The sequence below is a fragment of the Homalodisca vitripennis genome, chromosome 6 (assembly GCF_021130785.1).
Source record: "Homalodisca vitripennis isolate AUS2020 chromosome 6, UT_GWSS_2.1, whole genome shotgun sequence".
Classification (NCBI taxonomy): domain Eukaryota; kingdom Metazoa; phylum Arthropoda; class Insecta; order Hemiptera; family Cicadellidae; genus Homalodisca; species Homalodisca vitripennis.
The window spans coordinates 4,371,425-4,389,172 of record NC_060212.1 but is presented as its reverse complement, the minus strand read 5'-3'; the positions used below and the strand labels follow the sequence as shown (position 1 = coordinate 4,389,172).

Here is a 17,748-nt window from a genome sequence, read left to right as displayed (position 1 = left end):
AGATCAAATAAAAACAATGCTTGGATGATAAATTGTGAACGAATTAATATGGCACGGGATGACAAAATGCATTAAATTATTTTGTATAAAGAACAAATATCAGTAGTATTGGGTATATTCATGTATAAAGGAATATCCACTGTTATAATCTAAAATCACTATTATATAAGTATATCGTTGGAATAGTCAGGAGCTGGTTCTAAAGAGTCTCCATTCCAGATATATAAACCAAAAACAATTATCTGTAGATAGAACAAAGATTAAACATGATGATACAGAGACAAAACGGTAAAATAATAAAAACTATTTTCAAAGAAATCAAGGAACATAACACACAAATATTTATTGACATGATTAAGAAGTACATCAACTAAATTAATAGACACATGTGTACATTTTATGTTACATTTCCAATAAAAGATCAAATAAAAACATTGCTTGGATGATAAATTGTGAACGAATTAATATGGCGCGGGATGACAAAATTCAGTAAATTAATTGTTATAAAGAACAAAAAACTGTAGTATTGAGTATATTCACATGTAAAAGAATATCCACTGATATAGTCTAAAATCACTATTATATATAAAGGTATACCGTTGGAATAGTAGGAGCTGGTTCTAAAGAGTCTCCATTCCAGATGATTCCCATTCCCGTAAGATGAGGGATAATGCGAACAAAATTAGTTCTTTCCTGGATCTACCTCTCAGATCACCCCTGGAGATGCATTGAACATCCCTTTTCCTCCTACGTTCTCCAAGTCACATATGACCCATAAATTAGAAATACAGACTAATTAAAATTATTAAAATGACTGTATTAAAATGTAATGGATGATGTGTTTACCAGTGTTTTACCATCATATGTAAAGATACGTAGTTGAGTATTCCTGAAAGTGAGCATACTGTTGCAATGTTTACATTTAAATATGTAAAAACAATAGAAAATGAAAGTGAATGGCTATAATGTATTTAAAATTATCGCCACAAATTACCAAAAGGTGATAATTTTAAGCAAATACTGGTTATGGCATAGACATTTAAAAAGTAACTTGGTATGAGATTCATTAACTTTGTAGCTTTCAAACGAAAACATTTCTCTTGTAAACCATACTTCATCGTCTGATACAAAAGTCTTTACATCCTCCGAAAACTGCAGTATATTGCCTGTAATTTTGCAGAATACCTTATCCAACAAGTAATCCTCCAATTGATAATCCGACATGCTTTTACTTAAGTCGATAATTGAATATGGTGCTACCTTTAAAGTACAACAATCGAACTTTGCATGCATTATCCCTTCTTCACAAATCACTATGTTTCTTCCAAACGCTAGAATGCCAGAACAAGTGGTTGACACTTTCACAATCAATTCAGACTTCATATAATTGTATATGTGAACAGAACCCCATATTTTAGCAACAGTAACAAACTGGTCCAATAAAATACATCTAACACGTTGGTAAGGGAAGTCATGACGCACTTGGAAAGGGAGGAACTGTAATCTATTCAGGCTGTAGACACGGAATACGTTGGCAACTACGTTTTTCGCTTCATAGCTCTGAACTAGGACAAAATCTTTTGAATCATTCTCGGATTTGATAATGTTGTAAATACTTTCAACAGCTGGAACAAGTTCGTCTCGGAACTTCACTCGATTTAATTCTGTACCAACATTGAGATCCCATATGTGAAGATCACTGTTGTTTGTTGTAACATAAACAAAAAATGTTCCTGTCAAATAATAAGATTTGATACATTCGTGTACATTATCGTTAGTCAAAATCTTGTCTTTGTCACCAGATAGATACGTCTCAGTCCCACCAACAAAGAAAAAATACCTCATGGGCCACTCGCAGTCACAGGATGACTCACAGTTGTAAACTTCCACGTGATGTGTCTTCACAATCACTGAAAACTTTTCATTGACCATTATAACATCACCTCCATTGAACGAGATACTAAATGGGTTTCCTAATCTTACTGGAACGCTTTTGACGTTCCAGAGTGAAACATCCACTTTGTTATTTAAATCTTGTTGTGTGTTGATGACTAAGTCTTTAGAAACGAAGTTATACATATCACTAAGATTAAAATCCTTGACCGGTATGTCATCTTTGATACAGTTCCATCGCCTCCAGTTTTTTCGCAGGTGAATCTCACGCATGTAACACATCCGCCAGCGACAGACAGGACTCAGCGTGCTGTCCTGTGACTCCGGAGACTCAAACCTAGGGTCCACTCTACTCTCCGCAGTCTCCAAGTACTCTGCTGTGTCCTCGTTGCAGAGTGGCCTCCACAGACTGTCCTGGTTGAAGGCATCCCTCCAGCCCACACTAACGGCAGAACACGCTACCAGCTCGTCGGGTGTCAGGTCCTCTATGATTTTACCCAGTACTTCCAGTGGGAGTGTGTTCATTGCGGTTTCTCCTGAAAATCATAAATTCTCTATATATTACGGAAAATTTTACGGGTTACGTATAGGTTTCTTTGTACTGTTAAAAGGAAACATAACAATGTCTGCAAATACAGATTTATATTATAAAGTATTCTCTGAGGACTTTCTGAAAGTCTCTTTGTAAAGTTTAACAACAACAATTATAGACTACTATTTGATATCTTTACTATAGTCATCTGGTGGGGATGACTTATCTTGAGTAAGACATGGTACAGTTCGGCTCTTAATTTCGTATTTTACTAAATTTTTGGTGCTAAACTCGTTAATTCCCAACGCAAATCTTACACAATTGTATTCGTTATATTTTTTCCTATTCGTTACAAGCAATATTTTTCCAATTCTTAATCTTTTTGTTCCTATTCTTACGATAAACCGATCATTATTTCATGTTCCGCTCTCCGCCTCATCTAAGATCAGGTTCAAAGGGCAAACCGGTTCTCTTATCTGCAACTGATAAGCCCGTACTCCAGCGCTCGCTCTCCGCTTCTTCTGCATCGAGTCCTACTAAATCGATAATAATAATCTTTATTGCGTCAACAATTATTACATTGCATGCATGCGTCAAGTACATTCATAATAATATACAGTTCCATTGCAGTTATTGCTATTTAATTGTATAACAGAACTGGGGGTTTAATTTTATTCTTGATTTCAATATTTTTCAATAATTTTCATCCCAGCAACTCAACATGAACTCTTCAACGGAGTAAAACGCCTTTGACACCAGGAGGTGTTTTAATCGAGATTTGAATACTTGTAGTTTAGAATCAATGAGATGTTTTATTCCCTCAGGCAGCTGGTTTATCAGTTTCACACCAACTTAGGACGGCAAGTGTTCAAATGCACTCGTTCTATGTTGTACAATCCGAAAGTTGTCCCTGCCTCTTGTCTCGTATTGGTGGACATCACTGCCTTGGATCAACTCGCATTTGAGTCGACAGTATAGAACGACGTCGAGAATATAGAGACAGGGTAAAGTTAACAATCCAAGCTCTCTGAAGGCATCTTTGCACGACTCTCTGAAATTCAATTTGTAAATAATTCTGATAGCTTTCTTTTGAGCTCTAAATACTCTTTCGAATTTGTATTTAGAACAGCTGCCCCACAGTCTCAAACCGTAAGACAAATATGGATGTATCAGGCCAAAGTAGGCAGTTTTTAATACATCAATAGAACAGAATTTTGCAAGGTTACGCAAAACATAAATGCCAGAAGCAACCTTGGAGCACATGCTGTCAATGTGAAAGTCCCATGTCAGTCCTCGATCAAGGTACATTCCAAGGAACTTAACGGATTCGGCCTCTTCCAAGAGAACATCGTCTATCATTACCGCGGGACGATACTGTTGTGCCTGTCGATGCCGAAGGCAAAAATTTATTGAGTTTGATTTTGAGCTGTTTGTTTTCAGATTGAGTCTTGAGAAATGTTCGATGCATGAATTTAAATCGATAAATGATTTCACTTCAAGATCAGTTTTCTATTTCGATTTAATACAGAGTATTGTCATCAGCATATTGAATCAATTTTCCATTCTGGATTGATGTATTCAACTTGTTGACATAAATAAGGAAGAGAACTGGCCCTAATATTGATCCCTGAGGGACACCATAGGGCATTTTGACCCTATTAGACAGAGCATTCGCAATCCGTACGCATTGTTCTCTATCTTTAAGATACGACGAGAGCCAATCGTACGGCAAACCCCTAATACCACTAGTCCATAACTGGTGGAGCAGTGTCGCATGATGCACACAGTCAAAGGCTTTGGAGAGGTCGAGAAATATGCTCATAACACGTTCTCTTCTCTCCAGGCCATCGACAACATTATGAATAAGTTCAGTTACGGCATCGATGGTCGATTTGTCTTTCCTAAACCCAAACTGTTCAGGACAGAGAAACTTCGAAGCGGTCATGGAATTTTTCAAGCTGATTGAGGAAAGCTTTTTCAAAAACTTTGCTAAGAACTGGGAGGATAGAAATTGGACGATAGGTGCTTGAGGTGCAAGGATCATCTTTTTTGTAAACTGGAATCACAGTGGATATCTTCAGTACGGACGGAAAGACACCCTGTGCAAACGAGAGATTGATTAATTTTGTGAGTGGTGTCAAAATATGCTTAAAGCACTTTTTGATTAACCACATAGACATTCCATTAATGTCACAAGACCTCTTAGGTTTGAGATCCTGCATGATACGGGCCACCTCCACCTCACTCACAGGCCGAAGGAACATGGACGAGGCCGATTTAGTCAATAACCCCCCGCATGATTCTGATTCTGATTCAAAGAACTGTCTGTTCCAGCAACAGTTGAAAAGAAATCAACTTTCTTTTCCCGGCAGACGGAGGTGTTGCGATAGGCGACGGCGCGTTTCGGGGCCAGGAGCACTTGGACGCAGGATGGACGCGTGATGTGGGTCGACCATATTCTGATTCAAAGAACTGTCTGTTCCAGCAATAGTTGAAAAGAAATCATTAAACGCAATTGCCACTTTTAATGGATCATCAATAATTTTATTATTAATTTTAAGTTTCGGAATTGAAAATTTTGAAGTATTTTGTTGTTTTGTGTTTAGATTAATTATATTCCAGGCGCTTTTTGAAATATTATCGGATTGTTTTAGTTGGTTTTCAACATCTCGTGCATTGGCGTTTCTTATGGCTTTGCGGTAATCCTTTTGAAATTTTGAAAAAAGCGTTTGAAATCCTCATTTTCAAATTTAACATAAATTTTATGATACAATTTTAGTCTTTCTCTTGAATCGAGTATACCCTGAGTAATCCAGGTATTACTCTTTTTCTTATTACGTTCTTTAAAATTTTTGAATGGACAAGTCAAATTTAGGCAATGAGTTAAACAGTCGAAAAACGCGTTAAAGGCATCCTCCACCCGCTCAAATCAATCCAGAAATGTTCATGATGTTTGCTCATAGCCTCTTTTGAAATCCCAGGAAAGAAATGCTTTGATATTTCGAGAACTAATGATTTATTTCATATGTGCTAAACTAAGACGATTATATTATAAAAATTCCGACGTCATGAATGGGCCCGGCTGGTTTATAAATACTCAAAGACAACTGTGGAAAAATAAGAAATAATATGGTATTATTTATATGAAATAAAAGGCCATAAGTTATAGTGTAATATTTAACTAACTAAATCAACAACTTTGTGTGCCTCAGACTGAATGTTTTCTACATAACGTGTCCTGCGGGTACAGAATCTTATTTACTTTTTAGGCTTATCAGCTCTTCACAGTGCCTTTTGTGTTGAAGGTGTACAGAACGTTGGATGCAGGCATATCACATCACTATGACTATCGACTAAGGATAAAATCTAGAAAGTCAGTGGTATAATGAAGATTACGCAAAATGTCCCTAACAACAAACGGCACGGGTTTAAAGTATTTTAATTTAATTTTTTTTCATTGAATTTGATGTAGTATGTACCGTAACGACCCTTATTTGTCCCCGTCCTTAATTCTCCCCCTTTCTATAAGGAAATCCAAGCGCCTCTATCACCTCGGCCTCTAGAATAATCCAAGCGGAACCTTTCGCCTTGCGCTAGAGATATCTGAGCGTCTCTTTCTCCTGTCCCCGCTAGAGAAATCGTACGGGACCTTAATTCTTTTTGCTAGACTCTTTTCCGACGCTTTTGTTTCCAAATTACTATTGTCCATACTCCTCGTCATACCCTACTTGGAGCCTGGGCTGTGATGATACCGAGCGTTCGTATTGAGTCCACTTAGGTTGACTCTGCTCTTAACCCTGGAACTGGCGGTCATATTTCTCTCAGTGGCAGAGTGTTTTAGTATTTCATACATTGCCTTATATTTATTTTATTATTGCATGTTTTCTATAAAGTACCTATAACTTATTATATATTTCTTTATTCAGCATTGTTCAAGGAACATTTTTCACATAATATAATTAAAACAAAAAAAATACCCTTACTCTACCTCTTTAGGAAAAAAAATGTTTTTTAGAAAAAAGAAAAGTTAGTTCAAAGATTTTGATTTGTACAATTGTTGTTGTTAGTGATACGCAAAATCCAAAATATGCAAAAGGAAGAGCATTTAATTCTGAGTAAAAATAAAACAACACATAGTTTATAAGGTATTTATTTTTACATGTGGTAAACGATACAAAAATCATACACTGACATTCGAAAGTGCTACTTACCAACAAAAGTAAGAACTTCAAAGCTCACTTGGACTTGTACAATCTTGTAAACTATTAGTTCATATTAATTTTCTATTTTTTAATTTTTTATTATATATTTTTTAATTATGTTCTGATTGAATGTCTAAATCGGAATCCTCATCATTGCTTATTTCATGTACAACTAGTTCTCGAATGTCACGTGAACGATCGCGGAAATTACGATCCATTATGTAAACACGCACAAAAAACTTACTATTATTGTGTCATATACACAATCATCATTACAACGACCTCAAAAAAACAATAAACCAGACAGAACACCATGCAGGTGACGAAATAACAATAGCCAAATGAACCAGTTGACTCATCGCTGCGCGCGCAACTAGCGCGGTACGCGGGAGAATGTAAACAAACAGTTTAGAGATTACAAAACGTATGGACGTGTAACTAAACGATAAAAATTATTTATTATTGTATTATTTACATAAATTGAACCTTCCTCTTTCGATTGGTATCAATGTACAACTAGTTCTCGAATGTCACTTGAACGATCGCGGAAATTACGATCCATTACGTAAACACGCACAAAAAATTTACTATTATTGTGTAATATACACAACCATCATTACAAAGAACTCAAACAAACAATAAACCAGACAGGACACCATGCAGCTGACGAAATAACAATAGCCGAATGAACCAGTTGACTCATCGCTGCGCGCGCAACTAGCGTGGTACGCGGGAGAATGTAAACATACAGTCAGAGATTATAAGTCGTATGGACGTGTAACGAAACGATAAATTATTTATTAGTGTATTATTTACATAAATTGAACCTTCCTCTTTCGATTGGTATCAATACCGATACTCTTTGATCGTGTTTTAAGTACGTAATATTGAGAAATAAAAGACGTATTAAAACGCCCGATATCGGGCGCTGCCATCTAGGATGCAACTAAAACGCCCGATATCGGGCGTTTGCCAGTTCCTTTGAGCCTTTGGTTTCGCAATTCTAACTACCTTCTCCCGACCCCTGGAATACTTTACCCCATTTCATGACCGAGACTCTCTGGGTCAGTTACGATACGTTAAGTTGAAAATGTCGTCACAGTAAAATTTAGTATAGTGAATAAATATGAAGATGTTAGCAGTTAGTCGTACTCACATGACTTTAATACATCTTCTGTTAAGGCAGGAAACATAGAAGACAATTGTTCCATCATTCTACGAGGAATTATACAAATTTAAAGTAATTTTATAGAGAAACTTGTCTTTAGATCAACATTCATATGACCGTACATAACAATGTAAATAAGAATAGGTACAGCATCTTTAACTTCATGTAAAAGTAAGTTCCTAAAGTAATATTTTGATTTGACTCGAATTTTTCTTTAGAAAAGTTATATTGAACAGATGAGACTCAGCAATAAAAAAACCCAAATAAAAAGTGGGTACGTCACATGGATAAACCAATTCATTCGCAGATGCTAGTGAGTAGACATACTACAATCTTGTAGCAAAAAAAGAAAAAAAAAACAGCAAAACTCCAGGAATCACGTTACGCTTTACAGTTAGCCCTAAATACTATACATTGTTTCCAATAATTGTGACATTAAAAAGCCTATAATCTTGCACCTCAGGACGTTAACGCAAAAGACAGGCGTTCCAAGATATAGTATTATTCCACGCGATGTATTGATGAAACATCGGTCTCTTCAGCGGCACAGCTAACGTGGCATGACGGGAAATAGCGTGTCAGATCTTATCGTGTTACTTGGAAGCACATCGTCATCCCTACAGTCGTGTACAGAATGGACAAAACACCGGTCCCTTTAGTGGCACAGCTAACGTGGCTTGGCGGGAAATCGCGCGTCAGATCTTATCGTGTTACTTGGAAGCACATCGTCATCCCTACAGTCGTGTACAGAATGGACAAAACACCGGTCCCTTTAGTGGCACAGCTAACGTGGCTTGGCGGGAAATCGCGCGTCAGATCTTATCGAGTTACTTGGAGCACATCGTCATCCCTACCGTCTTGTTTTAGTCCGACTTTCACTGACGCACAGCAGTCATGTCGATATACGTCAGCAGATGTTTTAAAAACTGTAAAAGTACATAAAAGGTAGCCCTTTTGAAATACAAACATTCTGGTACTTTATTCAAATTAGTAAAATAAACTAAAGAAACCTACGACTTTTTAATTTAATTTCTCAAACTGTTACACAGATAAATATATTCATTAAAACAACAAAAAAGAGAGACAGACAGACAACTAAGCACGATGGTATTATAAATTATTTGTTTTGGCCTATTGAATAACATCGTAAAAATTTGCGCAGTTTTTACGAGACACCCTGTTTAGAGACGTAAAAAAGAATGTGTCGGCAAAAACTCAAATGATGTATAGTGATTATTGAATAATAAGATAATATTTTAGTTGTTTTTGCCTATTGAATAACATGGTAAGTTTTTGGCAGTTATTGCGGACACCCGGTATATGAATTACTTAAAACATCTATGTTATTAACAACAGTGACTAATTTTGCAAACCATCGTAAACTAATAGAAAACAACATTTTATGACAAGAAGTTAAACTATAAAATAAACCTATTGATTAGCCAATTTCTTCGTGCTTTGTTTATTTAGGGGTACTTTGTTTTAATGGCACTGCCGTTACTAATTTACCCACTACTGTAATTGGTTTTCACCCGTTGAGTACTAACGCAGTACGCTAAGTTCAACTTCAACAGTTTCGAAACATTACTATCCTTTGTAGACGGTTTCTGCAAACGAACAAATCTAGCAACGTTGAGAGAATATGCAAGTATACCGCTGAATAGAACTGTTTCTTCTCCACAGTTGCGATCCGTCGTTTTGTGGAACAGTTGCGGCGTAACGGTTCTTTGCCACCGTTGTCTGGCTGCAACTGAAACTATCGTAACTGTTGAGGAGGTTCCCGGCTTTAATGTGCCGATTAGTGTCGACAGCAAATAAGTTATTCTGAAAAACATATTAAACGACAAGTGTATGTCCGTTATTGCTATTATTTGGGTTCACTAACTATTTAATTCACAGCGACATCAATAATATTTAGTTAATTATAAGGCACTTGTTATTAAGGCAATTATTTTGAGTGACAACACTTGTTCAGATTACAGTACTTGTTGCAGAAGTTCTTTGACGAACAACGTAATATCAAGTTAACAGTCTGCCTCTTCCTTCATAAATTTATAAACGTTACTCACGATTCCGCGAGACTGACTATTCTCCGACTTTAAATCACCAGATATCAGTAAAAACAAACCAACCACTACATCCAGCACAACCACCAAACAAATTGATTGAGAGAGTGAGATAAGTTATTAGCGTCAATATGATTCCGATAAGGAGGCTGTCGCCGATGAGTCATAAGAAATGTTCAGAGACGGAGTGTATAAGTCTACCGCACCGCCCTCACGCCAATACACACACTCAAGGCCACGCGCGCCGATAAAGCCTCGCTTTGTATGTCGCGCCAGCCCTTTGTCTAGTTCACACACATCTTATCGTGGATTGGCAACGTGGCGCCGTACATTGTGAATAACAGTCACGGCCTGGTCTAGCGCATGCGCATTACCTTTTATTCAATTGTTCCAGGGTTATTGAAATATACTACGAAATACAAAGAACTAAATGTAAAAATGATTGGTACGATTTGAACGCCGGAGTATTTACTCTTTTGGAATAACACTGTGAAATCTATGTCGAGTGAAGAAGCCACTCCCTGATATTTAATAATTTCCCTGATATTGTAAACTGTCTTAAAATAAAGAAGAAAGACATATTCTACAATATTTCTGTCCGTTCAAATGTTGTATTCAAAAGTATAGATATTGATATTCCATTCAATTGTGTTAGTGGCCGCTTATTATACTGCTGTCCGAAGTTATAGTTTACATTAGCTTTGCTTATTTATTAAATTTATGTTAGTTTTTAACACTATTAATTGGTTTGTTAAAAGTTTGATTCAATTTGTATGCATTATTTTTAACTTTATTTTAACCACACTAAAAGTGAGATATACATACCAGTTAAACTTTAATTTTTTACTGGTAAACAACGTCGAGAGATATTTATTGTATGACGCATCCAGCACTGATGGCTAGAGGCTCTTATGTCATACTTATATGAAATTTTATTCTTAAAAGGCCAACCTCCCCAATCTGAAAATTATAGTTATTCTACACATCCAAAGATGGCGTAAAGGATGACGTCAGCAGCAACCAATAAGAGGTTGTCTTACAATTATCACAAGACCACATGATGCCCGTACAACAAAATATTACACCCCACAAGAAAAGTAGCTCCTCATTTTACGTTCTATATTTTTGTTATTTGTCATTTCCGCCCATAGAAACCTTTAATTGTTTTGTTCAGGAGGTCGATAGTAATAGGTTATTAACAGAAAACCCGTATTTGCTGGGCCGGCAGTTAACTTAACTATTACACATAACTATAAAATGTGTTGTAAATTAAAGAATTTACATAGAAACAATTTAATTGAAATCAGACAAATGGTTAAATAAATAGATGACGTCTAAAGCGGGAGTGGAGTAAGTAAAATATGCCACCGTTTAATTAAAATACCAAGGCAAACACCTGGAAAATTCGTAAACATACTGTACATATAACGTGAAATAAATGAACTCAGCTTGATTATCACATATACACCCACAAACAATACTGTTGTGTTTCCTTTATTTTATATTTATCTTATTTTATTCTCTTATTTAATATTAATTATAACAATTATTATATAATATATATATATATATATATCCTTAGCTTAAAATTACAAATACAAACATTCTGGATTTAGAAAGTGCACTAGATAGCTAACAAGTAGGAAGTATCGTCACACATGATCTCCACCTTGGTGTGAGTGCCAACGTGAAATTGGCCATAGATTCCATAAAAGGAACGAGTACCCGGACTTAGTTCCTTACTGTATCCTAACCTAGTTCATCAACTTAAACCATACAAAATATATATTAATTTAATAACGAAAATAGGCGCACCCTAAGAATGAGGTTTATATTGTAGTATAGTAGACCATATAATGAGTGCGTATAGAAAGTTTTATCAACGTTGGCTTGTACGTTTCTGAGGTAAATCCATCCATATATTAGATTTTAGAACACGTAACCTGTAAAATCGTTGTGGCTCCAAAAATAGACAGAGCCTAAGAATGTGGGTTTTATCAAATCAACTAGTACGTTTTAGAGGTATGGCCATCCATATGTTTTTCCAGTATTCCATATGTAAAATCGATGTATCTCCAAAAACAGACACAGCCTATGAATGAGGCTTACATTGCAGTATAGTAGACTGTGTCTTAAATGTGTACAAAAACTTTTATCAAAATAGTCTCGTACATTTTTGAGGTACAGCTATCAAGTAGGGTATGATACGCGGACCCGATTTTTTATATCGAAATTGGCAAACGATATTACTTAATTATAACCACCGATATAATCAAACAATACTGTATAATTATTTTGAACAAATAACTTAAATAATCCATATCAACAGCTGTAAACACTTTCAAATATTGACACGTAAGGTAATATTTCAATTTGACATATAAGTAACATTTAATTATTAAAAATGGCAGTCAATTTTAGAAAACTACACAACATTGCTTTGAAAGATGATAAGATATGTTTTACGTAGCTTCAACATGTTGGATGAGTAGGGTACAATAAGCGGACCCGGTTTTTTATATCGAAGAATGTAATCATTATTACCTAATATTCGCATTTCAAATCCTAGACTATCAATCGGTATAAGTATCTATAGCTCTCAATAACAATTATATGTTTTAAATTAAAATATGAATCTAGTATTTACAGTGATCAAACAAATTATTATAACTAAAATTAGGAAAACTGAAGACGACCATATTTGCTCCTCTCACAGTTACAGTTGTTTCTTTCCCACAAATTTCACATAATGGGTTTTTCCGCACGAGCCCAACATGTTGAAGTCATGAAAAACATGTCTTATCATCTTCCAAAGCAATGTCGCGTAGTTTTCTAAAATTACCTGTCATTTTTAATACTCAAATGTTACTTATATAAAATTGAAATATTATATTAAGAGTATTATTTTAAAGTGTTTATAGCTATTATAGCGATATAGATTATTAAATAATCGTTAAAAATAATTAATCAGTATCGATTGATTATATCGATGGTTATAATTAAGTAATATCATTTGCCAATTTCGATATAAAAAACCAGGTCCGCATATCGTACCCTACCCTGTTGGACTCGTACAGAAAAATCCATTAAGTGAAATTTGTGGGAAAGAACATGTGTAACTGTGAGAAGAGCAAATATGGTCGTCTTCAGTTTTCCTAATTTTGCTTAGGCTATAATAATTTTTTTCATCACTGAAAATATTATATCCATATTTTAATTTAAAACATATGATTGTTATTGAGGACTATAAATACTTTTATATCGATTGATAGGCTAAGATTTGAGATGCGAATATTAGGTATGGATGATTACATTCTTCGATATAAAAAACCGGGTACGCTTATTGTACTTTACCCCAGCCATCAATTTTTTCCCCCAGTATATGACATGTAAAATTGATATACCAAAAATAGGTGAGGCCTAAAAATGTGGTAGGTAATATAACACAGTATACAATGTATTGAATGTGTATAGAATATTTTATCGAAATCTGCAGCAACTTTCTTGAGGTAGGCCTACGGTCATTTATAGATTTGTTTTTTTCTTCATTAGGCCTGTGAAATTAAGTACAGTTTGTTTATGAAAAGCGGGTTTTTAGTTTTAGAGTGCCCGTTAAGTAGATTCTATTAATTGTTTGGGTAGGGTAAGATAAACGGACCCGGTTTTATATATCGAAGAATATAGTCATTGATACCTAATATTCACATCTCAAATCCTAGACTATCACTCGATATAAAAGTATCTATAGTCCTCAATAACAATCATATGTTTTAAATTAAAATATGAATTTAATATTTACAGTGATCAAACAAATTATTATAACCGAAATAACGAAAACTAAAGACGACCATATTTACTCCCCTCACAGTTACAGTTGTTTCTTTCCCACAAATTTCACATAATGGATTTTTCGGTACGAGTCCATCATGTTGAAGCCACGAAAAAGCAACGTCGTGTAGTTTTATAAGATTGAATGCCATTTTTAATAATCAGAATTACTTATATAAAATTGAAATATTATCCTACGTGTATTATTTTAGAGTGTTTACAGCTGTTGATGTAGATTATTTGTTAATAGTTCAAAATAATTAATCAGTATCGATTGATTATACCGATGGTTATGATTAAGTAATATTGTTTGCCAATTTCAATATAAAAAACTGGGTCCGCGTATCATACCCTACTTGATAGCTGTACCTCAAAAACGTACAAGACGATTTTGATAAAAGTTTTTGTACACATTTAAGATCTACTATACTACAATATAAGCCTCATTCATAGGCCGTGTCTGTTTTTAGAGATACATCGATTTTACATATGGAAAAAGGTTTTTCATGACTTCAACATGTTGGACTCGTGCGGAAAGACCCATTATGTGAAATTTGTGGGAAAGAAACAACTGTAACTGTGAGAGGAGCAAATATGGTCGTCTTCAGTTTTCCTAATTTTAGTTATAATAATTTGTTTGATCACTGTAAATACTAGATTCATATTTTAATTTAAAACACATGACTGTTATTGAGAACTATAGATACTTCATACCGATTGATAGTCCAGGATTTGAAATCCGAATATTAGGTAATGATGATTACATTCTTCAATATAAAAAACCGGGTCCGCTTATCGTACCCTACTCGTCCAACATGTTGAAGCCACGTAAAACATATCTTATCATCTTTCAAAGCAATGTTGTGGTTTTCTAAAATTGACTGCCATTTTTAATAAACAAATGTTACTTATATGTAAAATTGAAATATTACCTTACATGTATTATTTGAAAGTGTTTTTAACAGCTGTTGATATAGATTATTTAAGTTATTTGTTCAAAATATTTAATCAGTATTGATTGATTATATCGGTGGTTATGATTAGGTAAGTAATATCGTTTGCCAATTTCGATATAAAAAACCGGGTCCGCTTATCATACCATACCCAATTGTTTTTTTATTTGTTCATTTTGTTTAATTTAATTTAGTTTTGTTAACTGAACTGGTTCAGGAACTAGGTTAATGATAGTTAAAGAACTTGGTCAGGAGTAGTTCATGAACCAGGTTAGGATTCGTGTCAGAGGATTTGCTCTTCTATCTATGGAATCTATGGCCGGTTTCAAACTGCTGGTGTGAGTGAGGTTATGTGGGAGAGTGACAATAAAACGACCTAAGTGGAGTTTTCTCTAATCAATTGATTTATAGAATTTGACATTTAATAAAGTGGTACTATCTATAGTTATACATACCGCACTTGAAGATTTCAACTCCGACTTTAAAGATGACAAAAGACAACAGCACCGATGAGAAAGATCACTTATTTGTTATACTTTAGTAATTTTACACTCAAATATCACAAAGATAACCAAACCGCAGTGCAATGTGAAGTGAATGTGGAAATTCTTCAAACACTAAGAACATATTACTCAAAGAAACCCACCTACTACAGTACTGCCTATTGCATCAACAACGTGAACAAAAGACCGCGTCGTGTGTGTGTGGGAGTGGGGCGGAGCCTGTACGGAGGATGACTCACTCCAAAGATTCAGAGTTGCCAACTATGCCGCCGGAAATTATGGAGTGAAAAAATAAATATCGTAGAAGTGCATTGAATAATAGCTGTATGACAATATTTTGCTCTGTACGCTATGGGCGTAATTTGTGAATGTTATTTTTATAAATTTTACTTAGCACTATTAAGTTTCTGAGATATATAATATTATGTTATTGTTAGGTATTGATAATAATTCAAGTAAATAATGAATTATAATATCATTATAACAACAAATAAAAATATAATGTTTATTGATATTACTGTATTTTGATAACGGTACGATTATATCCCAAGCAGTTATTAGTGAGTTGGCTGATTTCTTACTGTGATTAATGGATCTATAATATTCATCGGAGATGTGAATTAATTTGATAAAAGATAACCAAGAAGTAATAGGTTATAATAATTTAATGATTAACAACGGATTCTTATCCTTTTCAAATATACGTACTAGAAGTGTTGTAAAATCGCAAACTTGTATGGACCATATTTTTATTAGAAATAGGGTTTTATATGTATTCGGAATTGTCCGATTTGATATTGGTTTAAAGGATTATAGTCTATTAGGACTTGTAATAGTAGGTAAAGAAAATAGAGAAAGTGGTGAATTAAGAACAAAATATATTGAAAGTTGTGAATTAAAAATTGATTATAATTTAGTTAAGGAGAAATTAGCTTTAGTAAAATGGTCTGGTTGTTTATCAACTGATGATGTTAATATAAGTTTTAATGATTTTCATACAATTTGATCACATATAGTAATCTCATGTAGTTGTATTAATGAAAAGGGAAAATTGAATGAAACTAAACGGATTAGTCCATGGATAACTAAAAACTCTTAAGTAAAATTAACACTGGGAAAAAACTTATAAAAAAGACCTTATGAACATGTTTTAAAGAATTATTACTATATATATATATATATATATATATATATTGTAAAAAAGTTAAAAATCAAATATTTACTGGAAAACAACTATTAGGCAAGTAGACTAATTCATTGTGGCAACGACATTTCTAATCAATGGAAGGTTATAAATGAAATTACAGGAAGAAGGAGGAACCAATACGTAAATAAAATTATTGTGGATATTGGGTTTACGGTCCTAGAGCTTATCAATAATTATCTTATCAGTTGCCGTACAGCTGTTACTGGCACCGCAGCCCGGCACTTCCTACACGCATTCCTTCTTCTTACTGTCAGTTACGGACGAGGAGATAATTATAATGGTCGACCAAATAATAAATATGTAATCAGCACGTTTTGAAAAAAATTCAATGTTATTATTTATTGTGTTATTATTCCTCATCTAATTGCGCCTGTTTCAAAAATTTCAACAACAAGGAATGTTTACTTCATTAAAAAATAAGAAATCATCACATTACGACAAATTTTCAATGTTAATTACTGTAGTATTATTCCTCATCTGATTGCACCTATTTCTCAATTTCCAACAACAAGGTTTGTTTACTTCAACAAAAAAGTGATAGAACAAAACATTACACTCTCGTACATTGTTCGAATTTGAAACTTTATGTATTAAGTACCAAGTAGATTGGTATTCTCGAAAATTGAAATAACGTATTTTCTAGACAATATTTTTAGTACTACTTTCTGTTGTGAGGGTATTTCCGGTTGTATCTTAAAGTCAAACTAAAGTAAATATGTTTCAGACGGTACAACTTTGGTTATAACTTTTATTTGGATTTTAACCATAAATTAGAACGAATCCTGTTGATAGAATCATAATTTACTATCGAAATTTTAGAGGTTTCAGTACCGAAACACATTAATTATTTGAGTTTGTGTTAAGCGTGTAACATGTTACTTTTTTTAACATACAAAATTAAATTTAAATCTAAAATATTCATTAGTAAAATTGTAAAATTAGAACAGACATTTTTTTAACAATTACGAATAACGACTTGAGTTTTATAATTATCATAAAAAGGAGCGAAATAATTATTTTACTGACGATGAGTCAGACGCTATCTGGCTGGTCCGTGCCCGCACGGATATCGCCGCTTCCCCTCCGATCACGGCGAGAAAAGAAGGCTTCCCCCACCCCCGCGATCGCGCGAACCTATATAACGACGGCCGATTGAAGACACAGAGAGACAGTCAGTAACCGCGACACCGCCGACGACCGCTGCTCACCACGACGACTTCGACTCCTTCCCCCGACCCCGCTCGCTGAACGACTGTACATCGCGACTCGACGCCCGCCGCCGATATCCAGCACCAGGTAAGGAACAACGACCCTGTTCCTTACTAAAGTGTTTATCTCCGCCATCAACAATTCTTCCAAATTTTTATGTGAAACAGAATTTAATATTTTATTTATC

The 17,748-nt window shown here is 34.5% G+C and overlaps 1 protein-coding gene across 1 annotated transcript; it reads right to left on the bottom strand.

Moving 5' to 3' along the window:
- Positions 1-318: 318 nt before the first annotated feature.
- Positions 319-15,258, bottom strand: LOC124364081. Its single transcript, XM_046819262.1, has 2 exons — positions 15,098-15,258; positions 319-2,429 (listed from the first exon to the last, which is right to left on the bottom strand). Exon 2 carries the CDS (start codon positions 2,416-2,418, stop codon positions 991-993), a length of 1,428 nt encoding a protein of 475 aa, XP_046675218.1. The 5' UTR covers positions 2,419-2,429; positions 15,098-15,258; the 3' UTR covers positions 319-990.
- Between the last annotated feature and the right edge of the window lie 2,490 nt (positions 15,259-17,748).